At 34.6% G+C, this 23,290-nt stretch overlaps 1 protein-coding gene across 6 annotated transcripts in view; it reads left to right on the plus strand.

Moving 5' to 3' along the window:
- ERBB4 (erb-b2 receptor tyrosine kinase 4) overlaps positions 1-23,290 on the plus strand; it is a 1,148,410-nt gene that overhangs the window by 417,071 nt on the left and 708,049 nt on the right. For all 6 annotated transcript variants that reach the window (XM_058706132.1, XM_058706147.1, XM_058706154.1 and 3 more), the window contains exon 2: positions 8,938-9,089. In XM_058706132.1, the coding sequence (XP_058562115.1) occupies positions 8,938-9,089 (152 nt within the window). The remainder of the gene's footprint in view (positions 1-8,937; positions 9,090-23,290) is intronic.

Consider the following 23,290-nt stretch of genomic DNA (forward strand, 5'->3'; position numbering starts at 1 on the left):
GACATATGAGTGAAATCATATGATATCTTTCTCTGGACGACTAATTTTGCGTAGCATAATAAACTCTAGTTCCATCTATGTTGTTGCAAATGGCAAGATTTCATTCTTTTTCATCACTTGTGTGTGTGTGTGTGTGTGTGTGTGTGTATATATATATATATATATATATATATATATATATATATATACCTCATCTTCTTTATCTATTCATCAGGTCAGTGGACATTTGGGCTGTTTCCATGGTTTGGCTATTGTTGATAGCCCTGCTATAAACATTGGGGTGCTTGTGCCCTTTGGAATAAGCATTTTTGGATCCTTTGCTGTAAATAAATAGCTGTAGTACAATTCCTGGGTTGTAGGGGAGTTCTATTTTTATTTTTTTGTGGAACCTCTATACTGTTTTCCAGAGTGACTGCACTTGTTTGCATTCCCACCAGCAGTGCAAAGGGTTACTCCTCTTTCTCTGTGTCCTCACCAATATCTGTTGTTTCCTGAGTTGTTAATTTTAGCCATTCTGACCCATGTACGATGGTATCTCATTGTGGTTTTGATTTGTATTTCCCTGATGATGTGTGCTTAAGTATTTTATTTTTGGAGATTTACTATAGCTCCAGATTTTTAAATGCCCAATAATGTGCATTCAACTAAAGCATATTTCTGAGTACTTATTATTAAATCAGATAGTTCATATTTCTGAGTACTTATTATTAAATCAGATAGAAAAATTACAGAATTTATTGGGTTACCAAGTATATATATATATTTTTATGCAGATTGTCTCTGAATTATGCACACAATATATGCATGGTTTATGTGTATCACTCAATTGCTTCTTTACAATGTACCTTGTACAAACACATTTAATATATATTTTTTTCCATGATATTGGGTCAGCAGTAAGATGCTAAATAAATAATTATTCATTTCTTAATTCATATCTCATATAGGCATTTGATATGAAAGTAAGGGAAAAATTTGATTTTTTTAAGCCCTCTTGTTATCTTTGTTATGTAAACAAATGGAGGGCTGGTTTCCACAGTTATAACATGCCTGGAGGCAGTAATTGATTTTTGGTATTCAAATGGATAATGTTAATGTTTCTTCATTCCACTTCAAATAAATTTTCCCCATGAATCAAACAGATAATTTTGTTAACCTGCCTTTGCGTATTGTTACAAACTCCTAATTATATTCCTATTTTTTTACTGAAGGAGGATTATGTAGTTCACTCACTGTTGGAAAATAAATCTTGTCAAGAAGAATAAAAAGCCCATGTTTGCAACTATAGCTACATTTGTAACAGAATCAATACCAAATAGAAAAATTGGTGATTTTATTAAGGCCTCACATACAACTTTACTGCTGGAGTTACAATTGGAATGAAAACTGTAGGAAGCACAGGCAAATTCAGGATTTTTGAAGCTTGAAGAATTATAAGCTTATAGTTTAAGGACTTCATAATAGTGTTGGCAAAGGGGACTGAATTTTGTTAAACTTGTTTTGGCTGGTAAGGAAAATTTTTCAATTCTGTTTGATAAACAACTTTGTGAAATCAATGAAACTTGATGGTTTAAACATTGTCTTGTATACATTGCCTGATGGTAAAATCAATTGACAAATGGAAGTTGTGAGGCATTCAGTGAAGGCTTCATGAAGAGAAATACAAATGATTTTAATGCATTTATCCAAACTAGTTCTTTTCAGATCAAGTCTGTCTTTCAAGATAAAAGTTAAGAAGAGTATAATAGTCATTATAGACAGCAGTTTGGATCAAAAATAAATATATAGGAAAGCCTCACTGAAACAAAAATATTTCCTAAATTGAACTGTGTGTAGTAAAACCTCCAAAGACCAGAATGTTTGGACAATATTCTGATTAATCAGATTTCCTGTTTATTGGAGGAGTTTGTTATTGTTGTTGAAAAATATTTCTAAGCATACTCATTCCAATTTTGTTTTCATATGGTATATACAAAACACAGCTGATCATTTATTAAACAATGGAAAATTTTCTGAATTGAGGGTTATTTTATGAATCCCAGTTATAATTGTTTTTATAGAGTAAATGAATATTATTAAATGATAATTTCTTGCAAAGCACTATGCTATATAGTTCAGCCAATACAAAAGAAAAAAAAAAAAGAAAAGAAAAAGGGGCACCTGGGTGGCTAAGTGGGTTGAGCATTCTTCTTTTGATCTCAACTCAGTTCTTTTTTTTTTTTTTTTTACTTTATTTTTATTTGAGAGAGAGGTAGAGAACAAACAGGTAAGGGACAGGGAGAGAGGGAGACAGAATCCCAAGCAGGCTCCCCACTGCCAGCACAGATCCTGATATGGGGCTTAAACTCATGAACTGTAAGATCATAACCTGAGCTGAAATCAAGAGATGGACCAAGCCGCCCAGGTGCCCTAATCTCAGCTCACTTCTTGGTCTCAGCGTTGTGAGTTCAAGCGCCAGGTTGGGCTCCATACTGGGCATGGAGCCTACTTTAAAAAAAAAAATAAATTGTACTGTTTTCAAAGAGTTTACAGCCTTTGTGGCTTTCTTATATAAAGAGATGATTATAATAGTTAATAACCATAGTAATTTATAGTATATACTTTTTTCATATATTCAGGATGAGAAATATGGAAAAATGCTTAGTGATTACAATTCTATGAATAAATGTTTCTCCCCAAATTCATTCAGGTTTCTATCCAAAAGGTCAGAGTGCAGTCAATATTTTAGAAAACTTTTCATTTAGATGTTTACATATTGACTTTTATATAGTGATATTAAAGTACAGGTTTTATTTCCAATTGAAATAAACTTGTGCAACATAAGTTGTATATAAATTTCAGTGTGGCATTGCATATATTTTAGAAATAGTGCAGCAAGTTTATTAATCGATGTATAATTTCCCCATCAGTAGTTGTATTAAAATATAAGCTTGTTCTCATTGGAATGTAAAATAATGGAAATCTATATTTCATAAACCCATATCAGAGTGCCTTTTCTCAACAGACATTTTACAAGTTTATAAAGATTTTGGTATAAATTTTCTAGGAGCAATAAAAATAAGTATTGTGGATTAAAGGTGTTTCTTAGTCTCTAGAGTATATTGGCAAAAAATTAAAAAAATAGACTTTGATATTGGCTGTTAAGGATCATGTACATGAATCAATCACTTTTGTTCACCTGCTGTGTTGAAATTATTGTACTTATCAACAGAAATTAATTTTTCTTAATGTCTGTTAGTTTTAATAAGTAAACCTTCCACAAAACCCGTAAAAATGCTCAAATGGTCAAGAATAACTTTGTTTTTTCTTCAGAAACAGACTCTTTTTTTTTTTTTTTTTTTTTTTTTTTTAAATTTTTTTTCAACGTTTTTTATTTATTTTTGGGACAGAGAGAGACAGAGCATGAACGGGGGAGGGGCAGAGAGAGAGGGAGACACAGAATCGGAAACAGGCTCCAGGCTCCGAGCCATCAGCCCAGAGCCTGACGCGGGGCTCGAACTCACGGACCGCGAGATCGTGACCTGGCTGAAGTCGGATGCTTAACCGACTGCGCCACCCAGGCGCCCCAGAAACAGACTCTTAACTACAGAGAACAAACTGAGGGTTACCAGAGGAGAGGTGGGCAGGGGATGGGTTATATAGGTGGTAGGGATTAAGAAGGGCACTTGTCGTGATGAGCATCAGGTGTTGTATGTAAATATCGAATCACTAAATTCCACAGGTGAAACTAATATTATACTATATTAACTAACTGGAATTTACATAAAAATTAAAAAAAATAATGGTTTTGTAATTTCATTCTGAATTGAATTTTGTTTAGTCAAACAATGTAATGGAATAGTAAAAATTACTTAAGGTCAAAAGCGTATAACTTAACTAGAATTTAGTACTTGCTGTGTATAATATTTTAGCAGTCATTAACAAAATTCACCATTATCTTTATGTTAATGATAATAAAACAATGTAAAATCTTAATTGTTCGAAAACCATGCTTACTTTTAGCTTATTTCTCAACAAATATCTAGGATGTGTCCCTAGGTCTTATGGTCCAAGATGGTGGATCAAGGTTTAGCCATCCCATTCCCATTCCAGACAGCAGGAAGGTGTGAAGAAGAAAAGAGACAATGTTGACTCCAATCATGTTTTAAATGAAATTCTGGCAAGATAGCATACAACGTTACCTCCAAGAGCAGCAATGAGAAATGTAATCTTTTATTGGGGTGGCCATATGCCCAGGTAAAGTTGTGTAGTTATTTACTATGAACGAAGAAGAGAATGGGTATTGAAGATTCAAGAAGTCTTTGCCTCCATCCCTAGCATTCTACAAAAGCTGCATTCTCAAAGGTAACAAATGAATTCCAGCATGGCATGTGAGAGACTCAGCAAGGGAGAACGCAGGGGAGTAGCTTGGAGGTGATAGGGTGACAGGACCCTGGAGAGAGGAAATGAAATTTAACAATTCTTTAGATGTTAGATTTCAGAAACAGTCTAAATATTATGTATTGGTTTTCTAGAACTGCTCTAACAAAGTACCACAAACCATAGAACAATAGCAGTTTATTCCTTCACTGTTGTGGGGGCTAAAAGTCTAATACCAAGGTGTTGGCAGGGCCTCTGAGACTGGGTACAATCTTCCCTTGGCTCTTCCTAGCTTCTGGTAGTGGCCATCAATTACTGACATTCCTTGGCATACAGCTGCATCTCACTCACATCTTTGAGAGTTAAAGATGTTACATTTTTTTTTTTGCCCTCCCCGCCTACCATCTATCTTTGTAGTCACATGATGTTTTCCTCTTCCTAGAAGGCCATTATCATATTGGGTTTAGGGCCTACCTAATGTCTTCATCTTAACTTGAGTACATCTACAAAGACCCTGTTTCCGAACAAGGTGATAGTCACAGATACCAGGGTCTTAGCCTTCAACATATCTTTTAGAGGGACATAATTTCACTTATAAAATAATATTTCTATAAAATATACGGTTTGATAAACTTTAGACATCCAGATGAGGAAAGTTTGTGTCTTGTTTTTATTTTAGCAATGAACTTCCACTATGGTTAAAGGTCTACATTATCATTCAATACTTTTAAATTTAGATTTTTGTCATTTTTGATATGTCAGTAGGCAACAATAGTTGTTAAGGTGGTCTTAATTAGTGGAATGTATCCATCTAGATTTTTTTTTCCTTTGTGTACAGAAACCCATTCCCTTGAATACCACTAAAGCATTATGACTTGTCATTTCTGTGTGCATAACATACAGCTGTTTATGTGACTTTATTACGCAGCTCTGTTTCCAGTGTCTTCAAAGTTTACACTTTACATCTTGCCTTAAGTTGCTGTATATTATGTAACTTACTCAAAGAAGATAAGTTCACATCCTTTTTTTAGACTTTCCATACTATTATTACAAGATTCATAATACAGTTTTTTTCAGGCAATTGAAGATTTGAATTGGTACATTAAATGATAAAGATCTTGTACAGGCAGGTGTACAAACCATGAGAAGTAATAACTAAAACTCTGACTTCTGGAAGATAGGGAAAATATCAACACAGAAAACAAAACAAAACAAAACAAAAACATGTATGTACCCTCAGTGCTCATCTATAAACAGACTCATGATCCATGCCCTCAAAGAAGGCATATGAGATCCTTTACTGTCAGTCTGTTATACCTTAGAATACTAATGAATATGCTAATGAATATACCTTAGAATACTAATGAATGACCCAGTTGATATCAATAAAAACTCATATTTTACAACATATTCTATTTCTAGTATATGTTTATGAATATATCAATCTAAATTGCTTAACATTTGTATTTTATTTTTTTAAATTTTTTTAATGTGAAATTTATTGTCAAATTGGTTTTCATACAACAGCCAGTGCTCATCCCAACAGGTGCCCTCCTCAATGCCCATCACCCACCCTCCCCTCCCTCCCACCCCCCATCAACCCTCAGTTCTCAGTTTTTAAGAGTCTCTTATGTTTTGGCTCCCTCCCTCTCTAACCTTTTTTTTTCCTTCCCCTCCCCCATGGTCTTCTGTTAAGTTTCTCAGGATCCACATAAGAGTGAACACATATGGTATCTGTCTTTCTCTGTATGACTTATTTCACTTAGCATAACACTCTCCAGTTCCATCCACGTTGTTACAAAAGGCCATATTTCATTCTTTCTCATTGCCAAGTAGTATTCCATTGTATATATAAACCACAATTTCTTTGTCCATTCATCAGTTGATGGACATTTAGGCTCCTTCCATAATTTGGCTATCGTTGAAAGTGTTGCTATAAACATTGGGGTACAAGTGCCCCTATGCATCAGCACTCCTGTATCCCTTGGGTCAATTCCTAGCAGTACTACTGCTGGGTCATAGGGTAGATCTATTTTTAATTTTTTGAGGAACATCAACACTGTTTTCCAGAACCAGTTTGCATTCCTACCAACAGTGCAAGAGGGTTCCCGTTTCTCCACAAATTCTCAAGCATCTATAGTCTGATTTGTTCATTTTAGCCACTCTGACTGGTGTGAGGTGGTATCTGAGTGTGGTTTTGATTTGTATTTCCCTGATGAGGAGCGACATTGAGCATCTTTTCATGTGCCTGTTGGCCGTCTGGATGTTTTCTTTAGAGAAGTGTCTATTCATGTTTTATGCCCATTTCTTCACTGGATTATTTGTTTATTGGGTGTGGAGTTTGGTGAGCCCTTTATAGATTTTGGATACTAGCCCTTTGTCTGATATGTCATTTGCAAATATCTTTTCCCATTCCATTGGTTGCCTTTTAGTTTTGTTGATTGTTTCCTTTGCTGTGCAGAAGCTTTTTATCTTCATGAGATCCCAATAGTTCATTTTTGGTTTTAATTTCCTTGCCTTTGGGGATGTGTCAAGTAAGAAATTGCTGTGGCTGAGGTCAGAGAAGTTTTTTCCTGCTTTCTCCTCTAGGGTTTTGATGGTTTCCTGTCTCACATTCAGGTTCTTTATCCATTTTGAGTTTATTTTTGTGAATGGTGTAAGAAAGTGGTCTAGTTTCATCCTTCTGCATGTTGCTGTCCAGTTCTCCCAGCACCATTTGTTAAAGAGACTGTCTTTTTTCCATTGGATGTTCTTTCCTGCTTTGTCAAAGATGAGTTGGCCATACTTTCGTGGGTCTAGTTCTGGGGTTTCTATTCTATTCCATTGGTCTGTGTGTCTGTTTTTGTGCCCATACCATGCTGTCTTGATGATTACAGCTTTGTAGTAGAGGCTAAAGTCTGGGATTGTGATGCCTCCTGTTTTCGTCTTCTTCTTCAATATTACTTTGGCTATTCAGGGTCTTTTGGGGTTCCATACAAATTTTAGGATTGCTTGTTCTAGCTTCGAGAAGAATGCTGGTGCAATTTTGATTGGGATTGAATTGAATGTGTAGATAGCTTTGGGGAGTATTGACATTTTAACAATATTTATTCTTCCAATCCATGAGGATGGAATGTTTTTCCATTTCTTTGTATCTTCTTCAATTTCCTTCATAAGCTTTCTATAGTTTTCAGCATACAGATCTTTTACATCTTTGGTTAGGTTTATTCCTAAGTATTTTATGCTTCTTGGTGCAATTGTGAATGGGATCAGTTTCTTTATTTGTCTTTCTGTTGCTTCATTATTAGTGTATAAGAATGCAACTGATTTCTGTACATTAATTTTTTATCCTGTGACTTTGCTGAATTCATGTATCAGTTCTAGCAGACTTTTGGTGGAGTCTGTCGGGTTTTCCATGTATAATATCACGTCATCTGCAAAACGTGAGAGCTTGACTTCATCTTTGCCAGTTTTGATGCCTTTTATTTCCTTTTGTTGTCTGATTGCTGATGCTAGAACATTTGTATTTTTAAGTGTAGTATTTGAGGGCTTAGAGGCACAAATTTTAATTATGTAAAATTTTACTTAAGAGTGGCTTATTTAGCAATAGAAAAATATTATTTTTAAGAATAAAATTGTTAGCATTTATATTTTGATTTTTTACTTATGTAGGTTTATTGTTTTAGGAAGTATAGTAAATTATAAGTTATAAAGAAAATCTTGTTTAAATGAAATTAATGTATTTACATGCTTTATGTGTCACTACAAATGTGATTGTTTTAATTTCCCTCTTTGCTCTGTTTCTTTGGGACCCATGCCTTCTTATCCTCTGTCCTTAGAACATGCAGTTTAGTAATAGAAAACCATAATATCACTTATATGTCTTATCTAAAAAAGCTGAATGCATAAAACAGAGAGTAGAGTGTTAGCTACCTGGGGCTTTGGGGGAGATTACCAATCAAAGGGTACAGACTTCCAGCTATAAGATGAGCAAATTCTGAGGCTCTAACATACAGCATGGTGACTATAATTAACAATACTATATTATATACTTGAAAGTTGCTTACAGAATAGATCTTAAATGTCACTGTAAAAAAGAAATGGCGATTATGGGGTTCCTGGGTGGCTCGGTTAAGTATCTGACTTTGGCTCAGGTCATGATCTCACAATTCATGAGTTTGAGCCCCTCATCAGGCTCTTTGCACTTAGCACAGAGCCCGCTTCATATCCTCTGTCTCCCTCTCTCTACCCATCCCCTTCAAAAATAAATGAGAAATTTAAAAAAAATGGTGATTATGGGACCTAAACGAGGATGTTAGCTAATGCTATGATGGTAATCATTTTTCAACAGGTAAGTGTATCAAATACATACATTGTATACCTTGTATATGTATCAATTATATATCCTTATAGCTGGGGAAAAATAAAAGTGAGGATGTGTATCAGTGTGTGGTTTATGTGGATTAATGAGATTCAAAATAGTTTTTAGTTCAGGGAATCAGAGTAGAGCATGTGGAGTCAAGAGTTGAGGGAGACTTCTTCATTGTGCATGGCATAGAAAGGTTATATAACTTCCTGTGTATCTTCTTGTCTTGGCAGTGTGTGCAGGAACAGAGAACAAGCTGAGCTCTCTCTCTGACCTGGAGCAGCAGTATCGAGCCTTGCGCAAATACTATGAGAACTGTGAGGTGGTCATGGGCAACCTGGAGATAACCAGCATCGAGCACAACCGGGACCTCTCCTTTCTGCGGGTAAAACTCTTTCTTTCTCTTCTCTTCTCTGTGAGTGGACGGTGGTGTCGCGATGCATAAAGACAGACCATCTTGCTTCAACTTGATGGCTATGCTCTTTTGCCTGGCAGGGACCATGACCATAGGCAGAAGACATATTGAGGCATGCCTCGTAAAAGAACAAGAGTAACAATGCTGTCATGACTGAAACCCTGAGTTTAGAGCAGTTACTGTTATCCTAAGAGAGTTGAAAGATTCTGTCAGGGTGTTGTACATGATATCTAGTAAGTCTGCCTTTTTCTGAATTGCATGCGAGAGGAAATGTGTTAGGCTGGGAACTAGAAGAGTCAAAGGACCAATCAGATAAGAATTGGTAACTTTAGTAATCTCACTTTCTGTCCCTTTTCTGTCACTTTGGAAATTTCAGGCTATTCTATATTACCATAATAAGACTAATACTATTATCTGTAGGAGTAAAATGACATTCATTTTTCAAACCTACAAATTAGTAAAATTAGATACAGGGAATTATAAGTACTTATATAGGTTGATATATGCATGTACATAAATGCAGGTGTGTATATAAAAAGTTACTCAGAGACAACCAGTCCTTTTACAAACTTGTTTTGGCTCTCATTTTTACATCCTTAGTCTGCTTAACAGACTATCATTGCTTAATGCCTTCAGTTTCTTATGTTTTGCTTTAACCAGAATAGATATAGGAATATCTGAACTTGAAAGAGATATTATCTTCGCACCTATGAATTTATTCTTTTTACAAGAACTAATAAGATGTATTTTAAATAACAGCATCCCTTTAATTTACTTGAGTTTTTTCAATAATATTTACACATTTCTCAGGAGTACTGTCTTATGTAAATCTAGATAAAAGTGTTTCAAAAACTGATACAGTAAACTATTCAGGAGATAGTGAATTATTTAAAGAACTACGATAATTTAAATAATTCCGTACCTAAATAAGTAGTAACAAAAAGAAGCAATGATCTTTAAATACTTTGAATATTTACTTTAAATACTTTGAAAACTTGAATAAATATATCTAGAAGGGTAACAACTACAGAAAATAAACCACCTCAAAACTTAAACAGCACTATAAAGCTGACAATACATGTAAGCTTAGTAATGACCCATGAACATACCTTTATTCTCATCTATTTATTTAAAGGTAATACTATTTTTTTCTTACTAAAAGCAACATTTTGGTTGTTAGTTCACTTATCTGTTGTTCCTTTGGAAAGTAACTATTTCTAATTGTGACATTTATTTATTCAGTCAACAAATAGTCTTAGCCCAAGAATATAATAGCAAGTAATCTATTGTCCTTGACTTCAACAATCTTGCAGTCTTGTAGAGGGTTACAGGCGTGTGATACATTAAGTATTGTGTATATGTGTGTGTATATGTGTATGTGTGTGTATATAATGTATACAGTATGTATATATGCATATATAAAAATTTTATAGTTGCTAAGAGAGAAATAAGATACCAAAATCTGAATGAAGGTATGGTCTTTTGTTAATAGTAGATGTGGGTGCTGGGCAAAGAAAGGAGTGGCTAATTCTGAAGGATTCAGGAAAGATCTCACCAAAGAAATGCTTAAATTGAATCATGAGAAAACGAATAGGGACTTAAAAGGTTAGTGGGTGGAAAAGAAAGGCATTCTGATGGAAGTAATGTAAGGGAAGGTTTAGAAAGAAGGCTCTAAGTCAGAGTTAATACAAGTGTACTTAATGTTTACTGCTTTAGATATTAGACATATGCATGTAAGTAAATAACACATCATTCTCACCTTCATGGAAATTGTAGTGTAGAGTGGATGAAGAGAAACTTGTCATGGAATAAAATATTAAATTGGAGAGGTAGAGAACCTTGTACCAAAGATAGGTATCCAGGGGACATCAGCATCCAAATTAACTACTTAACATTTGGGGCTTAGAAAAAATCATCAAGGGGGATTGAAAAGAATTAGACCAAAAAGTAGACCAAGGACTGAACTCTCCACATGCCCCATTCTTTGTTTTTAGGTGAGTTCAGTGTTATAAGTACTTTTTTGAATGACCCCTTAAAACAGGGACTATGAGCTGAAGTCTCCATTATGCTACTGTATTGGATGAGCCACTCTAACTGTACCTTAGAAAATCCTAAAAGTTCTCCATTTCCAGGTTCTCTCTGTTATTCAAAACTTCGCTTTATGTCACTTCACTGTTATGTAAAACCTATAATACTACGTGTTTTTGCTAACCAAAAGAAATCTGAAGAGGATTTTCGCTTTTACAAAATGATCATTGCTTCTTTGCTTCACACCATTTCAAAGTAGGAAGGATTTCATAGGAACACTCTTCTTTCAGATAGCAGGGGAAAGCTGTAATACAAAAATTTCTCTCTTTAGAACTACATTATGGTTCATTTGTGTTCTTTGTGGTTTCCCTCCAAAGTACCTAATTTGTCCAATATTGGCACATTACAGTAAGTTCAGTGCGTGTAAAGGAAATCTCGTTATTTTACATTATGCTATCATGTTCAATAAGTTTTGGATTGTATCAGCAAGTAGTAATCTTACATTAATCTATTCTATTTATTACATAAGCTTCATATATATTTATGTAAGTGTAATTCACTGAGCAACTTCTTACACAGGTGTGCAATTTCCCCTCCTCTAAGAATGACTCAAACCTATAATGTGTTCAGAGAGACATTAATTCTGGAATTAATTTATTTCTTTAAGAACATAAGAAATTACTTTTGTTTTTAAAAGATATTCCATCTTCATTTTTCTTCTCTAAGTAGTGAGTTCATAGTATTTTGTTTTATTATTTGTTTTGTATGAAACCACTCAAATTTCTATAATTTACGAGAACAACTTAGCTCAGTATCCTGTCTACCTCTTTCACTATCTGAATAGTCAATGTCTAGGACAGTGCCTAAAATATCATGAGCTTTCATTAAGTATTTGTCTGATGGACAAATAAATGAATACAATTTCATAAAACTTAATACTTTATAGATTCCTATTTTGTATATTATATGTTCTCTAGATGAATATGTTCATCTAACCCTTATGTTATTTCTTCATGACACCACCAAAGGTCAGGTGTGTGGGCATAGACACAGACTAGGTCAATCAGAATCTCTTCCCGTGAGTTTCTATACTAGTTTCTTGATTGACATGGGTACATAGTTTCTTGACTATTTGCATACCAGAATACAGTCATCTTTTTTCTTGTGGTTGGAATGTCAGAGAAAGCTGTGCAGACAGCAGAATGGAGCCAACACCCTGAAACAGAGAACAGAGAGGATGACCATTCACCCCAGATTACTAGTGAGGGAATCATTCATTTCCACATTCCAGTCTGCTTCTCATGACTGGTTGCATTACAGCCAGTGAGTCCAAAAGATACCCCTGGAACTTGAGGTAACTTTGAAGTGATTTTCCTTTTTATTTTTTTTTCCCTTAAACTAGATGGGTTTTCTATCACTATAACTAAAATATCCCATCTACTCCCATCTCTCAAGATATTAAGAACACAGAAAAAGTAGGCTTTTGAAATGGAATATGTGCTTATATATTATAAATCTAAACAAAAAAAAATCAGAAAAAAAGATAAAAACACCCTAAAATGTTTTGGAGTTACTTCCTTAATCTCTGTTAGATGTATTTTATTGAAATACTTTGAAATGCATTACTTTCACGATGCTTTTATTACATCAACCTTAGAGTTTATCGCTGTAAGCACCTTTTCACCCAGCTGTGTTGTAACCTCCAAGTTTTTGCATTTCTCTTACGGGGAAAAAAAATTTAGTTGACAATAGTTAGCATTAGACCCCTGAGACACCACATAGTTGGCTAGAAAAAGGCCCTAAAACTTATTTACTATGTACTTTATCACCATCACAAGGTTAAGACATAATAGAAAACAGCGAGGCATAAAAATCATAGATTTTGTGTTATTGTCTTACACTTTGTGAACTCTCTCAAACGGGGTGAAATACAGCGAATGATGGGAATGAACTTTTAGACCTTTTACCATCATTAGAATTCTCAAGAATTTTTTCTCTTTTGTCATTCCATTGGACCTCTTTGCTATTGCTGGTATTCAGTAACTCAGCTTTTATAATTTACATTTATTTTCCTTATTTGATATATTCATTTTAAACAAATAAGTATTATGTGTCAACTAAGTGTAAGACAGTGTGGTATATAAAGTGGAGTATATATGAGGAGTATTAATGACTATTCTTAACAGGCATAGTTATATCAGGTATAATATAATAGGCATATAATTTTTATATAACAGGTAACAATTTTTAATTTTGACTTGTATTTAGTTGAGTGAAACTTGTTTTGGACATAGTTATTTTTAGGATTATGAAGAGCTAAATTTATTTTAGTGGTTGATCCATTGACCTGAGATATTAAAAACATTAGTAATTCATTGAACCTGTCTACACTGTAGTGTAGGAGCCTTAAATCTTGATTATAGATGTCTTTATTACTGAAAGTGAATAAAAATAAATTAATATCTTATATTAATAAATAACAACATTAATATTTTGTTATTGATAGCAAAAGACACTGTGTTTGAAAAAGTCAGAAAGTATAGTTTTATAAAGCAAAAATACTTTAAACATATCTTCTCTCAGATGATGAATAACACATGTTGTTATGGGAAAGTAAATTTTATGAGAAAACATTTTTTTTGAAAAAATAGCTGTTTTTTTTTGTATTCTTGGCACAAAGCTATAGGGAATTTTTTGTATATATAAGAAATAATGCCATCTAAAACTTTATTTTTAAAAATAAAACTCCAATATATTTCTTGATAGAAACCATATAGTTCATTTTTCTTTACCATAGAAAATATTTTATTTTTAATTTCAGATATTATCTTTGTCTTTTAGTTAATAATTAACATCTTATAATGCCATGGAACTATCATCCTTCTTTATTAGGATATATATGGGATTTTTATGTTTGAGGTTGTTGCTTTTCAACCAGTCTCCATCAGACATGAAATTTGTGTTGCTTTTCCAGTGCTAGTAATGGACCTATATTATTTCATTTTATACTCACACATTGTTCTTTTCTGAGTAAGGACACATATTTGTAGGAAGGCAGATGAAGCTGTAACTCAGAGACTGCAAGATGCTGTCTGGCTTGCTCCCTGGAACTTAAGACCTTGGCTTCATTAGCATGTTTCTGTTATAATGTAATCAGGGATGCTGCCTGGCAGTAATGAGTTTCAAGTTGTAACAAGTAACTCTGCTTTCACCTATTCCTTAGCTGTTTTCAGTAACTAGTCCGGCTTAATATAAAATTCTGAAATATTTGCTTTTCAACCTACTTCTAGCTTCAGGGTCTACCTTATTGTCCTCTGGCAATTCAAAGCAGATGACCAGAATCAAATCCAACAATATAGGGAGTGGTTTTTATATTTACATTTGTTTCCTATATCTTTCTTCCCCATTTAACTCTATCTATGCCTGGGTAAAGCTGTCTTCTGCATAGCATGATTTATCAAAATGCTATGTGGAATAATTCATATTAAAAAAAATAGGTAATTTAGGGACACCTGGGGGGCTCAGTCAGATGAGCATCCCACACTTGATTTCAGCTCAGGTCATGATCCCAGGGTCGTGGGATTGAGCCCCATGTTGGGTGCCATGCTGAGTGTGGAGCTTGCTTAAGATATATTCATTCTCTCTGTCTCTGTTTCTGTCTCTGTCTCTGTCTCTCTCTCTCTCTCTCTCTCTCTCTCTCTCTCGATGTCTCTCCACCCCCCCCCCCACCTCCCATCCCTTCCTCTGCTGGAGCTCTCTCACTCTAAAAATGAATTAAGTGATAAATAAATAAATAAATAAATAAATAAATAAATAAATAGGTATATGGAGTACTTTATTCCTTTGGGTTAGAAAATAATTTATTGAATAGTTTGTTTAAATAATGTTGACCATTGCCTCTGTCTGGTTTTAGCTTATTAATACTGGATAGAACGACTTGTGTGAGAGAGATTGTGTTGAAAAGATTGATTAGAATCAGGATGTGAAAACTAGTCATATTTTAGAATCAAAAAAAAATTGAAGAGCAAAATACCATTTAGATGAAACATCTATGTCATAATAAGGTAGATCCATATGTATATTTTCACATTTGCCTGAAAGATGACATTAATGCACTATTTTCTAATACAGCACATTTATTTCAGCTGTGCACAGAATTTGATTGGACTGCATAGTAAGGGAGAACGAGCCTCAATTTAAGTTTCCCTGAATAACTTTGTAGCATAAATAAGCCATATATTATTTATTTGCAGGGTGCCTAGGAGGCTCAGTTGGTTAAATGTACAACTTTGGCTTAGGTACTTATCTCAGTGTGTGAGTTCAAGCCGCACATAGGGCTCTAAGCTGTCAGCGCATAGCCTGCTTTGGATCCTGTCTCCCTCTGTCTCTGACCCTCCCCGGTTTGCATTCTTCCTCTTTCTCTTAAAAACAGACATCAGGGAAATACAAATCAAAACCACACTCAGATACCACCTCACGCCAGTCAGAGTGGCCAAAATGAAGAAATCAGGAGACTATAGATGCTGGAGAGGATGTGGAGAGACGGGAACCCTCTTGCACTGTTGGTGGGAATGCAAATTGGTGCAGCCGCTCTGGAAAGCAGTGTGGAGGTTCCTCAGAAAATTAAAAATAGACCTACCCTATGACCCAGCAATAGCACTGCTAGGAATTTATCCAAGGGATACAGGAGTACTGATGCATAGGGGCACTTGTACCCCAATGTTTATAGCAGCACTCTCAACAATCGCCAAATTATGGAAAGAGCCTAAATGTCCATCAACTGATGAATGGATAAAGAAATTGTGGTTTATATACACAATGGAATACTACGTGGCAATGAGAAAGAATGAAATATGGCCTTTTGTAGCAACGTGGATGGAACTGGAGAGTGTGATGCTAAGTGAAATAAGCCATACAGAGAAAGACAGATACCATATGGTTTCACTCTTATGTGGATCCTGAGAAACGTAACAGAAACCCATGGGGGAGGGGAAGGGAAAAAAAAAAAAAAAAAAAAAGAGGTTAGAGTGGGAGAGAGCCAAAGCATAAGAGACTGTTAAAAACTGAGAACAAACTGAGGGTTGATGGGGGGTGGGAGGGAGGGCAGGGTGGGTGATGGGTATTGAGGAGGGCACCTTTTGGGATGAGCACTGGGTGTTGTATGGAAACCAATTTGACAGTAAATTTCATATATTAAAAAATAAATAAATAAATAAATAAATAAATAAATAAATAAAAAAAGTGATAAGATGAAAAAAAAAACAGACATTAAAAGATTAAATAAATAAATAAATAAATAAATAAATAAATAAATAAATAAATAAAAGTGGTATATTAGTAACTCTATCGAATAGTAGATAAGTAAATAGGATTCCTATATCAAGGGTTGATTTTCTTTGTTTACTCACTGAGCATAGAAGTTTAAGTTTTTCTTCCACGCCACTAACTGGAATAGGTAGCAAGAAAGGACCATGAAATTCAATATCTAAAATACTTAGAATGAATCATCATTAGGTTAAAAGAAACTGCACCTTTAAGCAAGCAGTAGACTAAGGGTATTTCAACTTTTTATTTAATTTTATCTTTCTGTCTGAATTCCATGTAAACTACATATGTGCTGTATTTAGATGATGAAAACTTAGCTGATTGAGATGGGGAATATCAAAAAGGAAGTAGACTAATATTTAAACGTGTCTGTTGGGCCAAAACAGATATTCTGGGTTAAATGGAATTTTCAAAGCTATGATAGTTTCTGAAAGCTGTTTCTAAGACTGTTAAATATAATACATATGCAATTTTGTATGTATGTATTTACAGCTGGCTTTTAAATTGAAATTTGATTTTGTACTAAGTCTAATCATAGAAGTTGTATTGCATTTTAAAAAGCTATGCAATTTGCACTTGGCCTAGGGAAAAAACAAAATTTCCTCAAAGGTTAAATACCGTTTAATCTGAAAATATACATGACTCAAAATCCTGATGCTCTTCAGCAATCTTACATGATAAATGATGAAAATGTCTATATTTTTGCTTAGGCAGTGATATAAGCATATTTTTCAAACTTTCTTCTTAATCCTTTAAATTAAATACTAAATAAAAAAGATTGACACTCTTCTCTACATGTTAAAAACAAAAAAAAATTAGTAGTGCCTAGAAAAAGATATACATTTAGTAGAAAATAAACATTTGAAGGAGTATTGGAAAGAAGGATAGTAATAAAAATAGATCAGTATAATTTATAATTCTATTATGTATGTATAACAAATATAACTTAGTGACTAGTGACTATATATATTATGTGATATATAATATATTATATGTATATAATATATATATTTAACCATTTTCTACGACTGAGTCAAATTACTGTGAAATATTAAACCTATATGTTTCTAAGAGACTATTACTAAAAACTGCTTAGAATAAGTTTTTAAGTCCCTAAATTGTAATGCATTTTCTAGAAAAAAAATGCCCTTGTTGCAAATATACTTAAAAATGAATTTATTAGGATGCTGAGCAGATGCAAAGCATTCCTTTATATCTCTGGGGGCTGTACTATTTAAATTTGGCTTAAATGGTGAGTATAATGAGTTTACAGGCTTATCTTAACCTTAATTAGAGAAATATGCAAGTAACAAACCCATTTCACTCTATGATTCTCAGATACTCTTTTCCCAGGGGAATTGAGTATATACAGGTTATTTATTTACCTCTTTTATTTGTAAGTAGCAAAGATCTTGGCTTGAAGAGAGAGAACAAATGATATTTATGTGAGTTTTTAAGACTAACTTGAAGCATTTTGGCAATGGGCTGCCTTTTAATTCTAAAATCCAAATAGTAGAATATAACCAAATAAAACCTTTAAAAATTTTATAACTGTGTGTATTTTCATTAGCTTTATTTTTCTCTGACTCTTAACATGGAACACTGTTTTCTTCAAAAAAGGGAAGATGAACAATTTTTGTATGAGACCAAATCAATTTTAAAGGTCTCTCTTGAGTCACATAGAGTGTAATTTAAAGTTCAAAAGTGTAAAAATAAAACGTGAAGACGGTTCCATTTAGAGCCACTATAATTATTTCTCCTGATCCCTAATTTGAACCCATTTAACTGTAAAATATTACATTAAAATGTATAATGAAAGTGATAAAATTAAGGTATCTGTTTTAGTAAATATAAGCCTCTTTGAAGTAATTTCTATTCAATCTCTACATGGAAATCAGAATATGTAATTGAATGTTGGAGTAAATCCTCTTAAGCAATTTGGTGCCACATGTATTTCTGAAAATAAAAGTACCTATCAGCATGCTTGTCACCTGGTAGCCCATTAGTAAGAGGCAACTCTATCCAACCCTATTGGGTATCTTTCTTTCTTCTTTCATTCCCTACGCAGCAACTATTGAGCCATACTCTGAAGACCTGACAATAAATTTTTACAAAGTGTTTTTAGAAGTTTTGGATGGTATGATTTTGTATTTTCGGAGAGGTGAAACTGCAAGTCAAACACTTGGTTGTAAGAAGGAATCAATAGCTAAATATGTACAAGCTCTCTACATAGTGAGTGAGAGTTGTTTCAGCAATCTAAAAGACATCCTGTGGGGCGCCTGGGTGGCTCAGTCAGTTAACTGTCCAACTTCAGCTCACATCATGATCTCACAGTCCGTGAGTTCGAGCCCTGTGTTGGGCTCTGTGCTGACAGCTTGGAGCCTAGAGCCTGTTTCCGATTCTGTGTCTCCCTCTCTCTCTGCCCCTCCCCTGCTCATGCTCTGTCTCTCTCTGTCTCAAAAATAAATAAAAACATTTAATTAAAAATAAAATAAAATAAAATAAAATAAAATAAAATAAAATAAAATAAAATAAAAATAAAAGACATCCTCTGATGGAATCATTGGAAGCATTCATGAAAGGAATTAATAAGGCATCAATGAAGCATTGGGAAGAATTCATGAAAGGAAAATAGGTAAAAAAGTATAAACATATCAGACTGTATGGTATATTATAATACTTTCTTAAAATTTCCCTCCTTTGAGAACAATGGCCAGAATTCTTAAGTTCCTATATTATCTGGCCCCTACCTTGTCCTCCACTATTGCTGATGACGCTAAAATTCATGGCTATCTTTCAGTATTAGCCAACTTCCTTTGTATATCAAGTTCTCTGTAACGTGATTGCCCTTCCTTTCATTTTCAGACGTTCTCCCTGCCGACAAACATAAATACATACACTTATTCCTAAGTTCTGTTTAATTTTCAAATCTGCTTTTAAAAATCGTTTCTCCAGCGAAGCTTTACTGACTCTCATATGTTACTGAATTCTTCCCATTATTACATTCATAGCACTCTATGCTTCTTTGTAGGACTTCCTTCATAGCAATTATTTAAGTATTTGCTTAATTTCTGCCTACTCTTCTAAATAATGAATACCTTGAGGGCAAGGGTCATGCCTAGTTCACTGTAAAATTCTAGCACATAATAGAGTGTCTCTCATATAGTGGCTGTTCAACAAATATTTGTGGAATGAATAAATGAGTAAATTGAATAACAATAAGAATGAATTCTAGTACTCTTTATAACTTTTTTAGTCAGAAAAAAAATGATTGTACTGGCATTTTTTTAAACATTATTTTTCACTTTTCTAATTGAATCTCCTCTCCCTAGTGCTTCGTAGAACAATGGTGTCTTATTTATGTTTCATGAACTGATTTGTCTTATAATAAATAATATGCTACTTATAGTGGAAACATGGGAAACTAAACTTACATACTTAACATTAATACATTAAAAAACTAATGGGTGGCTAAGTAGTCTATTTTGTGGACTCAGTTGTGTGAAGATCAAAGCCATGTTGAGGGGACTGGGGTGTGTCAGTAGGTTAAGTGTCCAACTCAAGTCGACTCTTGGTTTTGGCTCAGGTCATGACCTCATGCTTGGCTGAAGCCTGCTTAAGATTCTTTCTCTCTCCCTCTGCCCCTCTCTCCCACACACATACTCTCTCTCAAATAAAAAAAATAAAAGAAAAATCTTTAAAAAAAAAAAGTCATGAAACCTTCACAACTTTAAATATCCTCTTCTTTGGACTGCCTTGAATACCTGAGTTTCTGCCCATTAACATGATCTCCGATATCCAGTTACTCTTTTTATTATTTTTTTTAATGTTTATTTACTTATTTTGAGAGAAAGAGAGAGAGAGAGAGAGACAGAGAGAGAGAGAGAGAACGCGCACACACACACACACACACACACACACACACACACAAGCCAGGGAGGGACAGAGAAGGAGAAAGAGAATCCCAAGCAGGCTCTGAACTGTCAGCACAGAGCTCAATGTGGGGCTTGATCCCACAAACCATGAGATCATGACCTGAGCCCAAACTGAGAGTCAGACACTTAACCAACTTAGCCCCCCAGGTACCCCTATATCTAGTTACTCTTTATAAACTAAGGTTTCTATGCTTTTGTTTTGTTTTGTTTTGCTTTTTTCTCTCATGGTGAATTCCTTTTTAAAATTTTTTAATTTTTATTTTTGAGAAAAAGACAGAGACAGAGTGCAAGTGAGGGAGGGGCAGAGAGAGAGGGAGACACAGAATCCAAAGCAGGTTCCAGGCTCCGAACTGTCAGCACAGAACCCAATGCAGGGCTCGAGCCCTTGGACCATGTTAACTGACTGAGCCACCCAGGCACCCCTGGTCTCTATGCTTTTGTATGTCATTTCTCCCCTCTCTGGAATGCCTTTCCACTCTTCTCATTTTGGAAAATCCTCAGACCTTAACATGTTCCCCAAGTTCAATCTGTATCCCCAACCCTGCCCCCACCACCAAGCCAACCAAAATTCATGTTTTCCATATACTTAGTATATGTCTGTGTGATATGATATGTCACTCTGTGTAGGAATGTGTTGGACTGTGGGATGTACTTTGCATTCTCATCAATTTATATATATATATATATATATATATATATATATATATATATATACACACATACACACACACATATATTGTGTAGAGCAAATGAGAGTAAATGTACAGTCAACTTTTGTTCTTTGAGCAGATAAACTGGCTTAAGTGGTTTTCTCCCAGTGAACTTTGTTATACTGTAGTTGTATTCTCTGTAATAAGAAACACTCTGTATAGGCACTTTTAGAGTAACCTTTGGGTTGTCACAGACTAATACCTGGTATATATCATTTGTTGAGATAGATGCAAGGCACTATGCTGATTCTGTTTTCCACTCCTTATGACAATCTTATGTGTAAGTGTCATTGTACTTCTTTTTTATAAGTGATGAAACTTAGGCTATGATAAATCGAGTGACTTTCTCAGAACTGCACTGCTAACAGGCAAAGCAAACACTTTAACCCAGTTCTTTCACTTCATAGTGCAGACACTTTTATTTTTCCTTACTATTGCCCACTATTTGTCAATGACCCATGTATTACTTAGAGCAGGTAGGGAAATTGATACAAGGCAACTATTTTGCATGTATATGCCAGAGGATCAGGGCAGATAACTCTGAGGGTTAAAAAATTCAGGAGGGCCCAGTCATAGGAGCTCCCGCAATAATGGTGAGATTTACTTCCAGGAACTTGAGTAGTTAATTGTCTACTGTAAATATCCTGAGAAAAATCCCCACAGGCTTCTACAGGGGGAGGAGAAAAGGAACCATTTTGAAATGCATTCTTTTCTTCTTTTTTAAACTTAAAAAAAAGTTTATTTATTTTTTGAGACAGACAGAGCATGAGCAGAGGAGGAGCAGAGAGAGAGACACAGAATCTGAAGCAGGCTCCAGACTCTGAGCTGTTAGCACAGAGCCCGACGTGGGGCCCTCAGTCACAAACCACCAGATCATGACCTGAGCTGAAGTTGGATACTTAACCAACTGAGCCACCCAGGCACCCTGTCCTTTCTGCTTAACAAAGGCCTGTCCTCAGTAGAAATTAGTAAGCCAGAGCCTAAGCTAGATATCTGAGTTTAATGACATGGGGAAGGGAAATACCCAACCCCAGCCTAATCTAGCCACCATGTTCCACCTAAGAGGGGAGGGAAACAAAAACAAAATCACAAACACAAAACCCTGAGAAACGCTTGTGATAGTCACAGTCCAAGAGGCATAGACTTAATAAAAACCTGAGATCTAATTATAAGGCTATAGAATGCTCCCCCTTCCCCTATAACTTACCACCACATAACTAAAGGCTTATTTACAACAGTTTTTTTTCCCCATCTTGTCTGGTTATTAAAAAAAAAAAAATACAAGGCATACCAAAAGGCAAAAAAAAAAAGCCACAATTTGAAGAGACAGATAAAGCATCACAACAAAACATGGTAGGTTTGTTAGAATTATCAGACTGGGAATTTAACACAACTATGGTTAATATGCTCAGAGCTTTAATTGATAAAGTACAAAGTATGCAAGAACAGATGGGCAAGAGGGATCTCTCTAAACAGAGAGATAGGAATCCTAAGAAAGAGCCAAACAGAAATGCTACAGATTAAAAAACAAAACAAAATACTAACAAAGCTGAAGAATACTTTTGATGTGCTTATTAATAGACTGAACATGGCTGAGGAAAGAATCTCTGAACTAGAGGATATCTCAATAGGATTTTTCAAAACTGAAAAGTAAAGAGAACCTAGACTGAAAACAAACAAACCAACAAAAATAGAATAGAATAAATGATGTCTGTGGGACAGCTAGAGAAGGTGTCACAGTCACATAATGGAAATACCAAAAGGAGAAGAAGGCAATAGAAGAAATATTTGATACAATTAGGACTGAGAATTTCCTCAAATTAACGTCATATACCAAACCACAAATCTAGGAATCTCAGATAACACCAAATAGGAATAAATGCCAAAAAAATTGCACCTGACATATCATTTCCAAATCACAGAAAATTGAAGATAAGAAAAAGTCGTGAAAGAACCAGGAGAAACACGTTACCTGCAGACAAATAAAGATAGGAATTACATCTGACTTCTCAGAAACCATGCAAACAAGAAGAACATGGAGTAAAATATGTGTTGAGAGAAAAAACCAAACCAAAACAAACAAACAAACCACTAACCTAGAATTATGTACCCTGATAAAAGTGAAAGAGAAATAGAATTTCTCAAACAAACAAAGTTTGTGGGAATTTGTTGC

Source organism: Neofelis nebulosa, chromosome 2 (assembly GCF_028018385.1).
Source record: "Neofelis nebulosa isolate mNeoNeb1 chromosome 2, mNeoNeb1.pri, whole genome shotgun sequence".
In the NCBI taxonomy this organism is placed as follows: domain Eukaryota; kingdom Metazoa; phylum Chordata; class Mammalia; order Carnivora; family Felidae; genus Neofelis; species Neofelis nebulosa.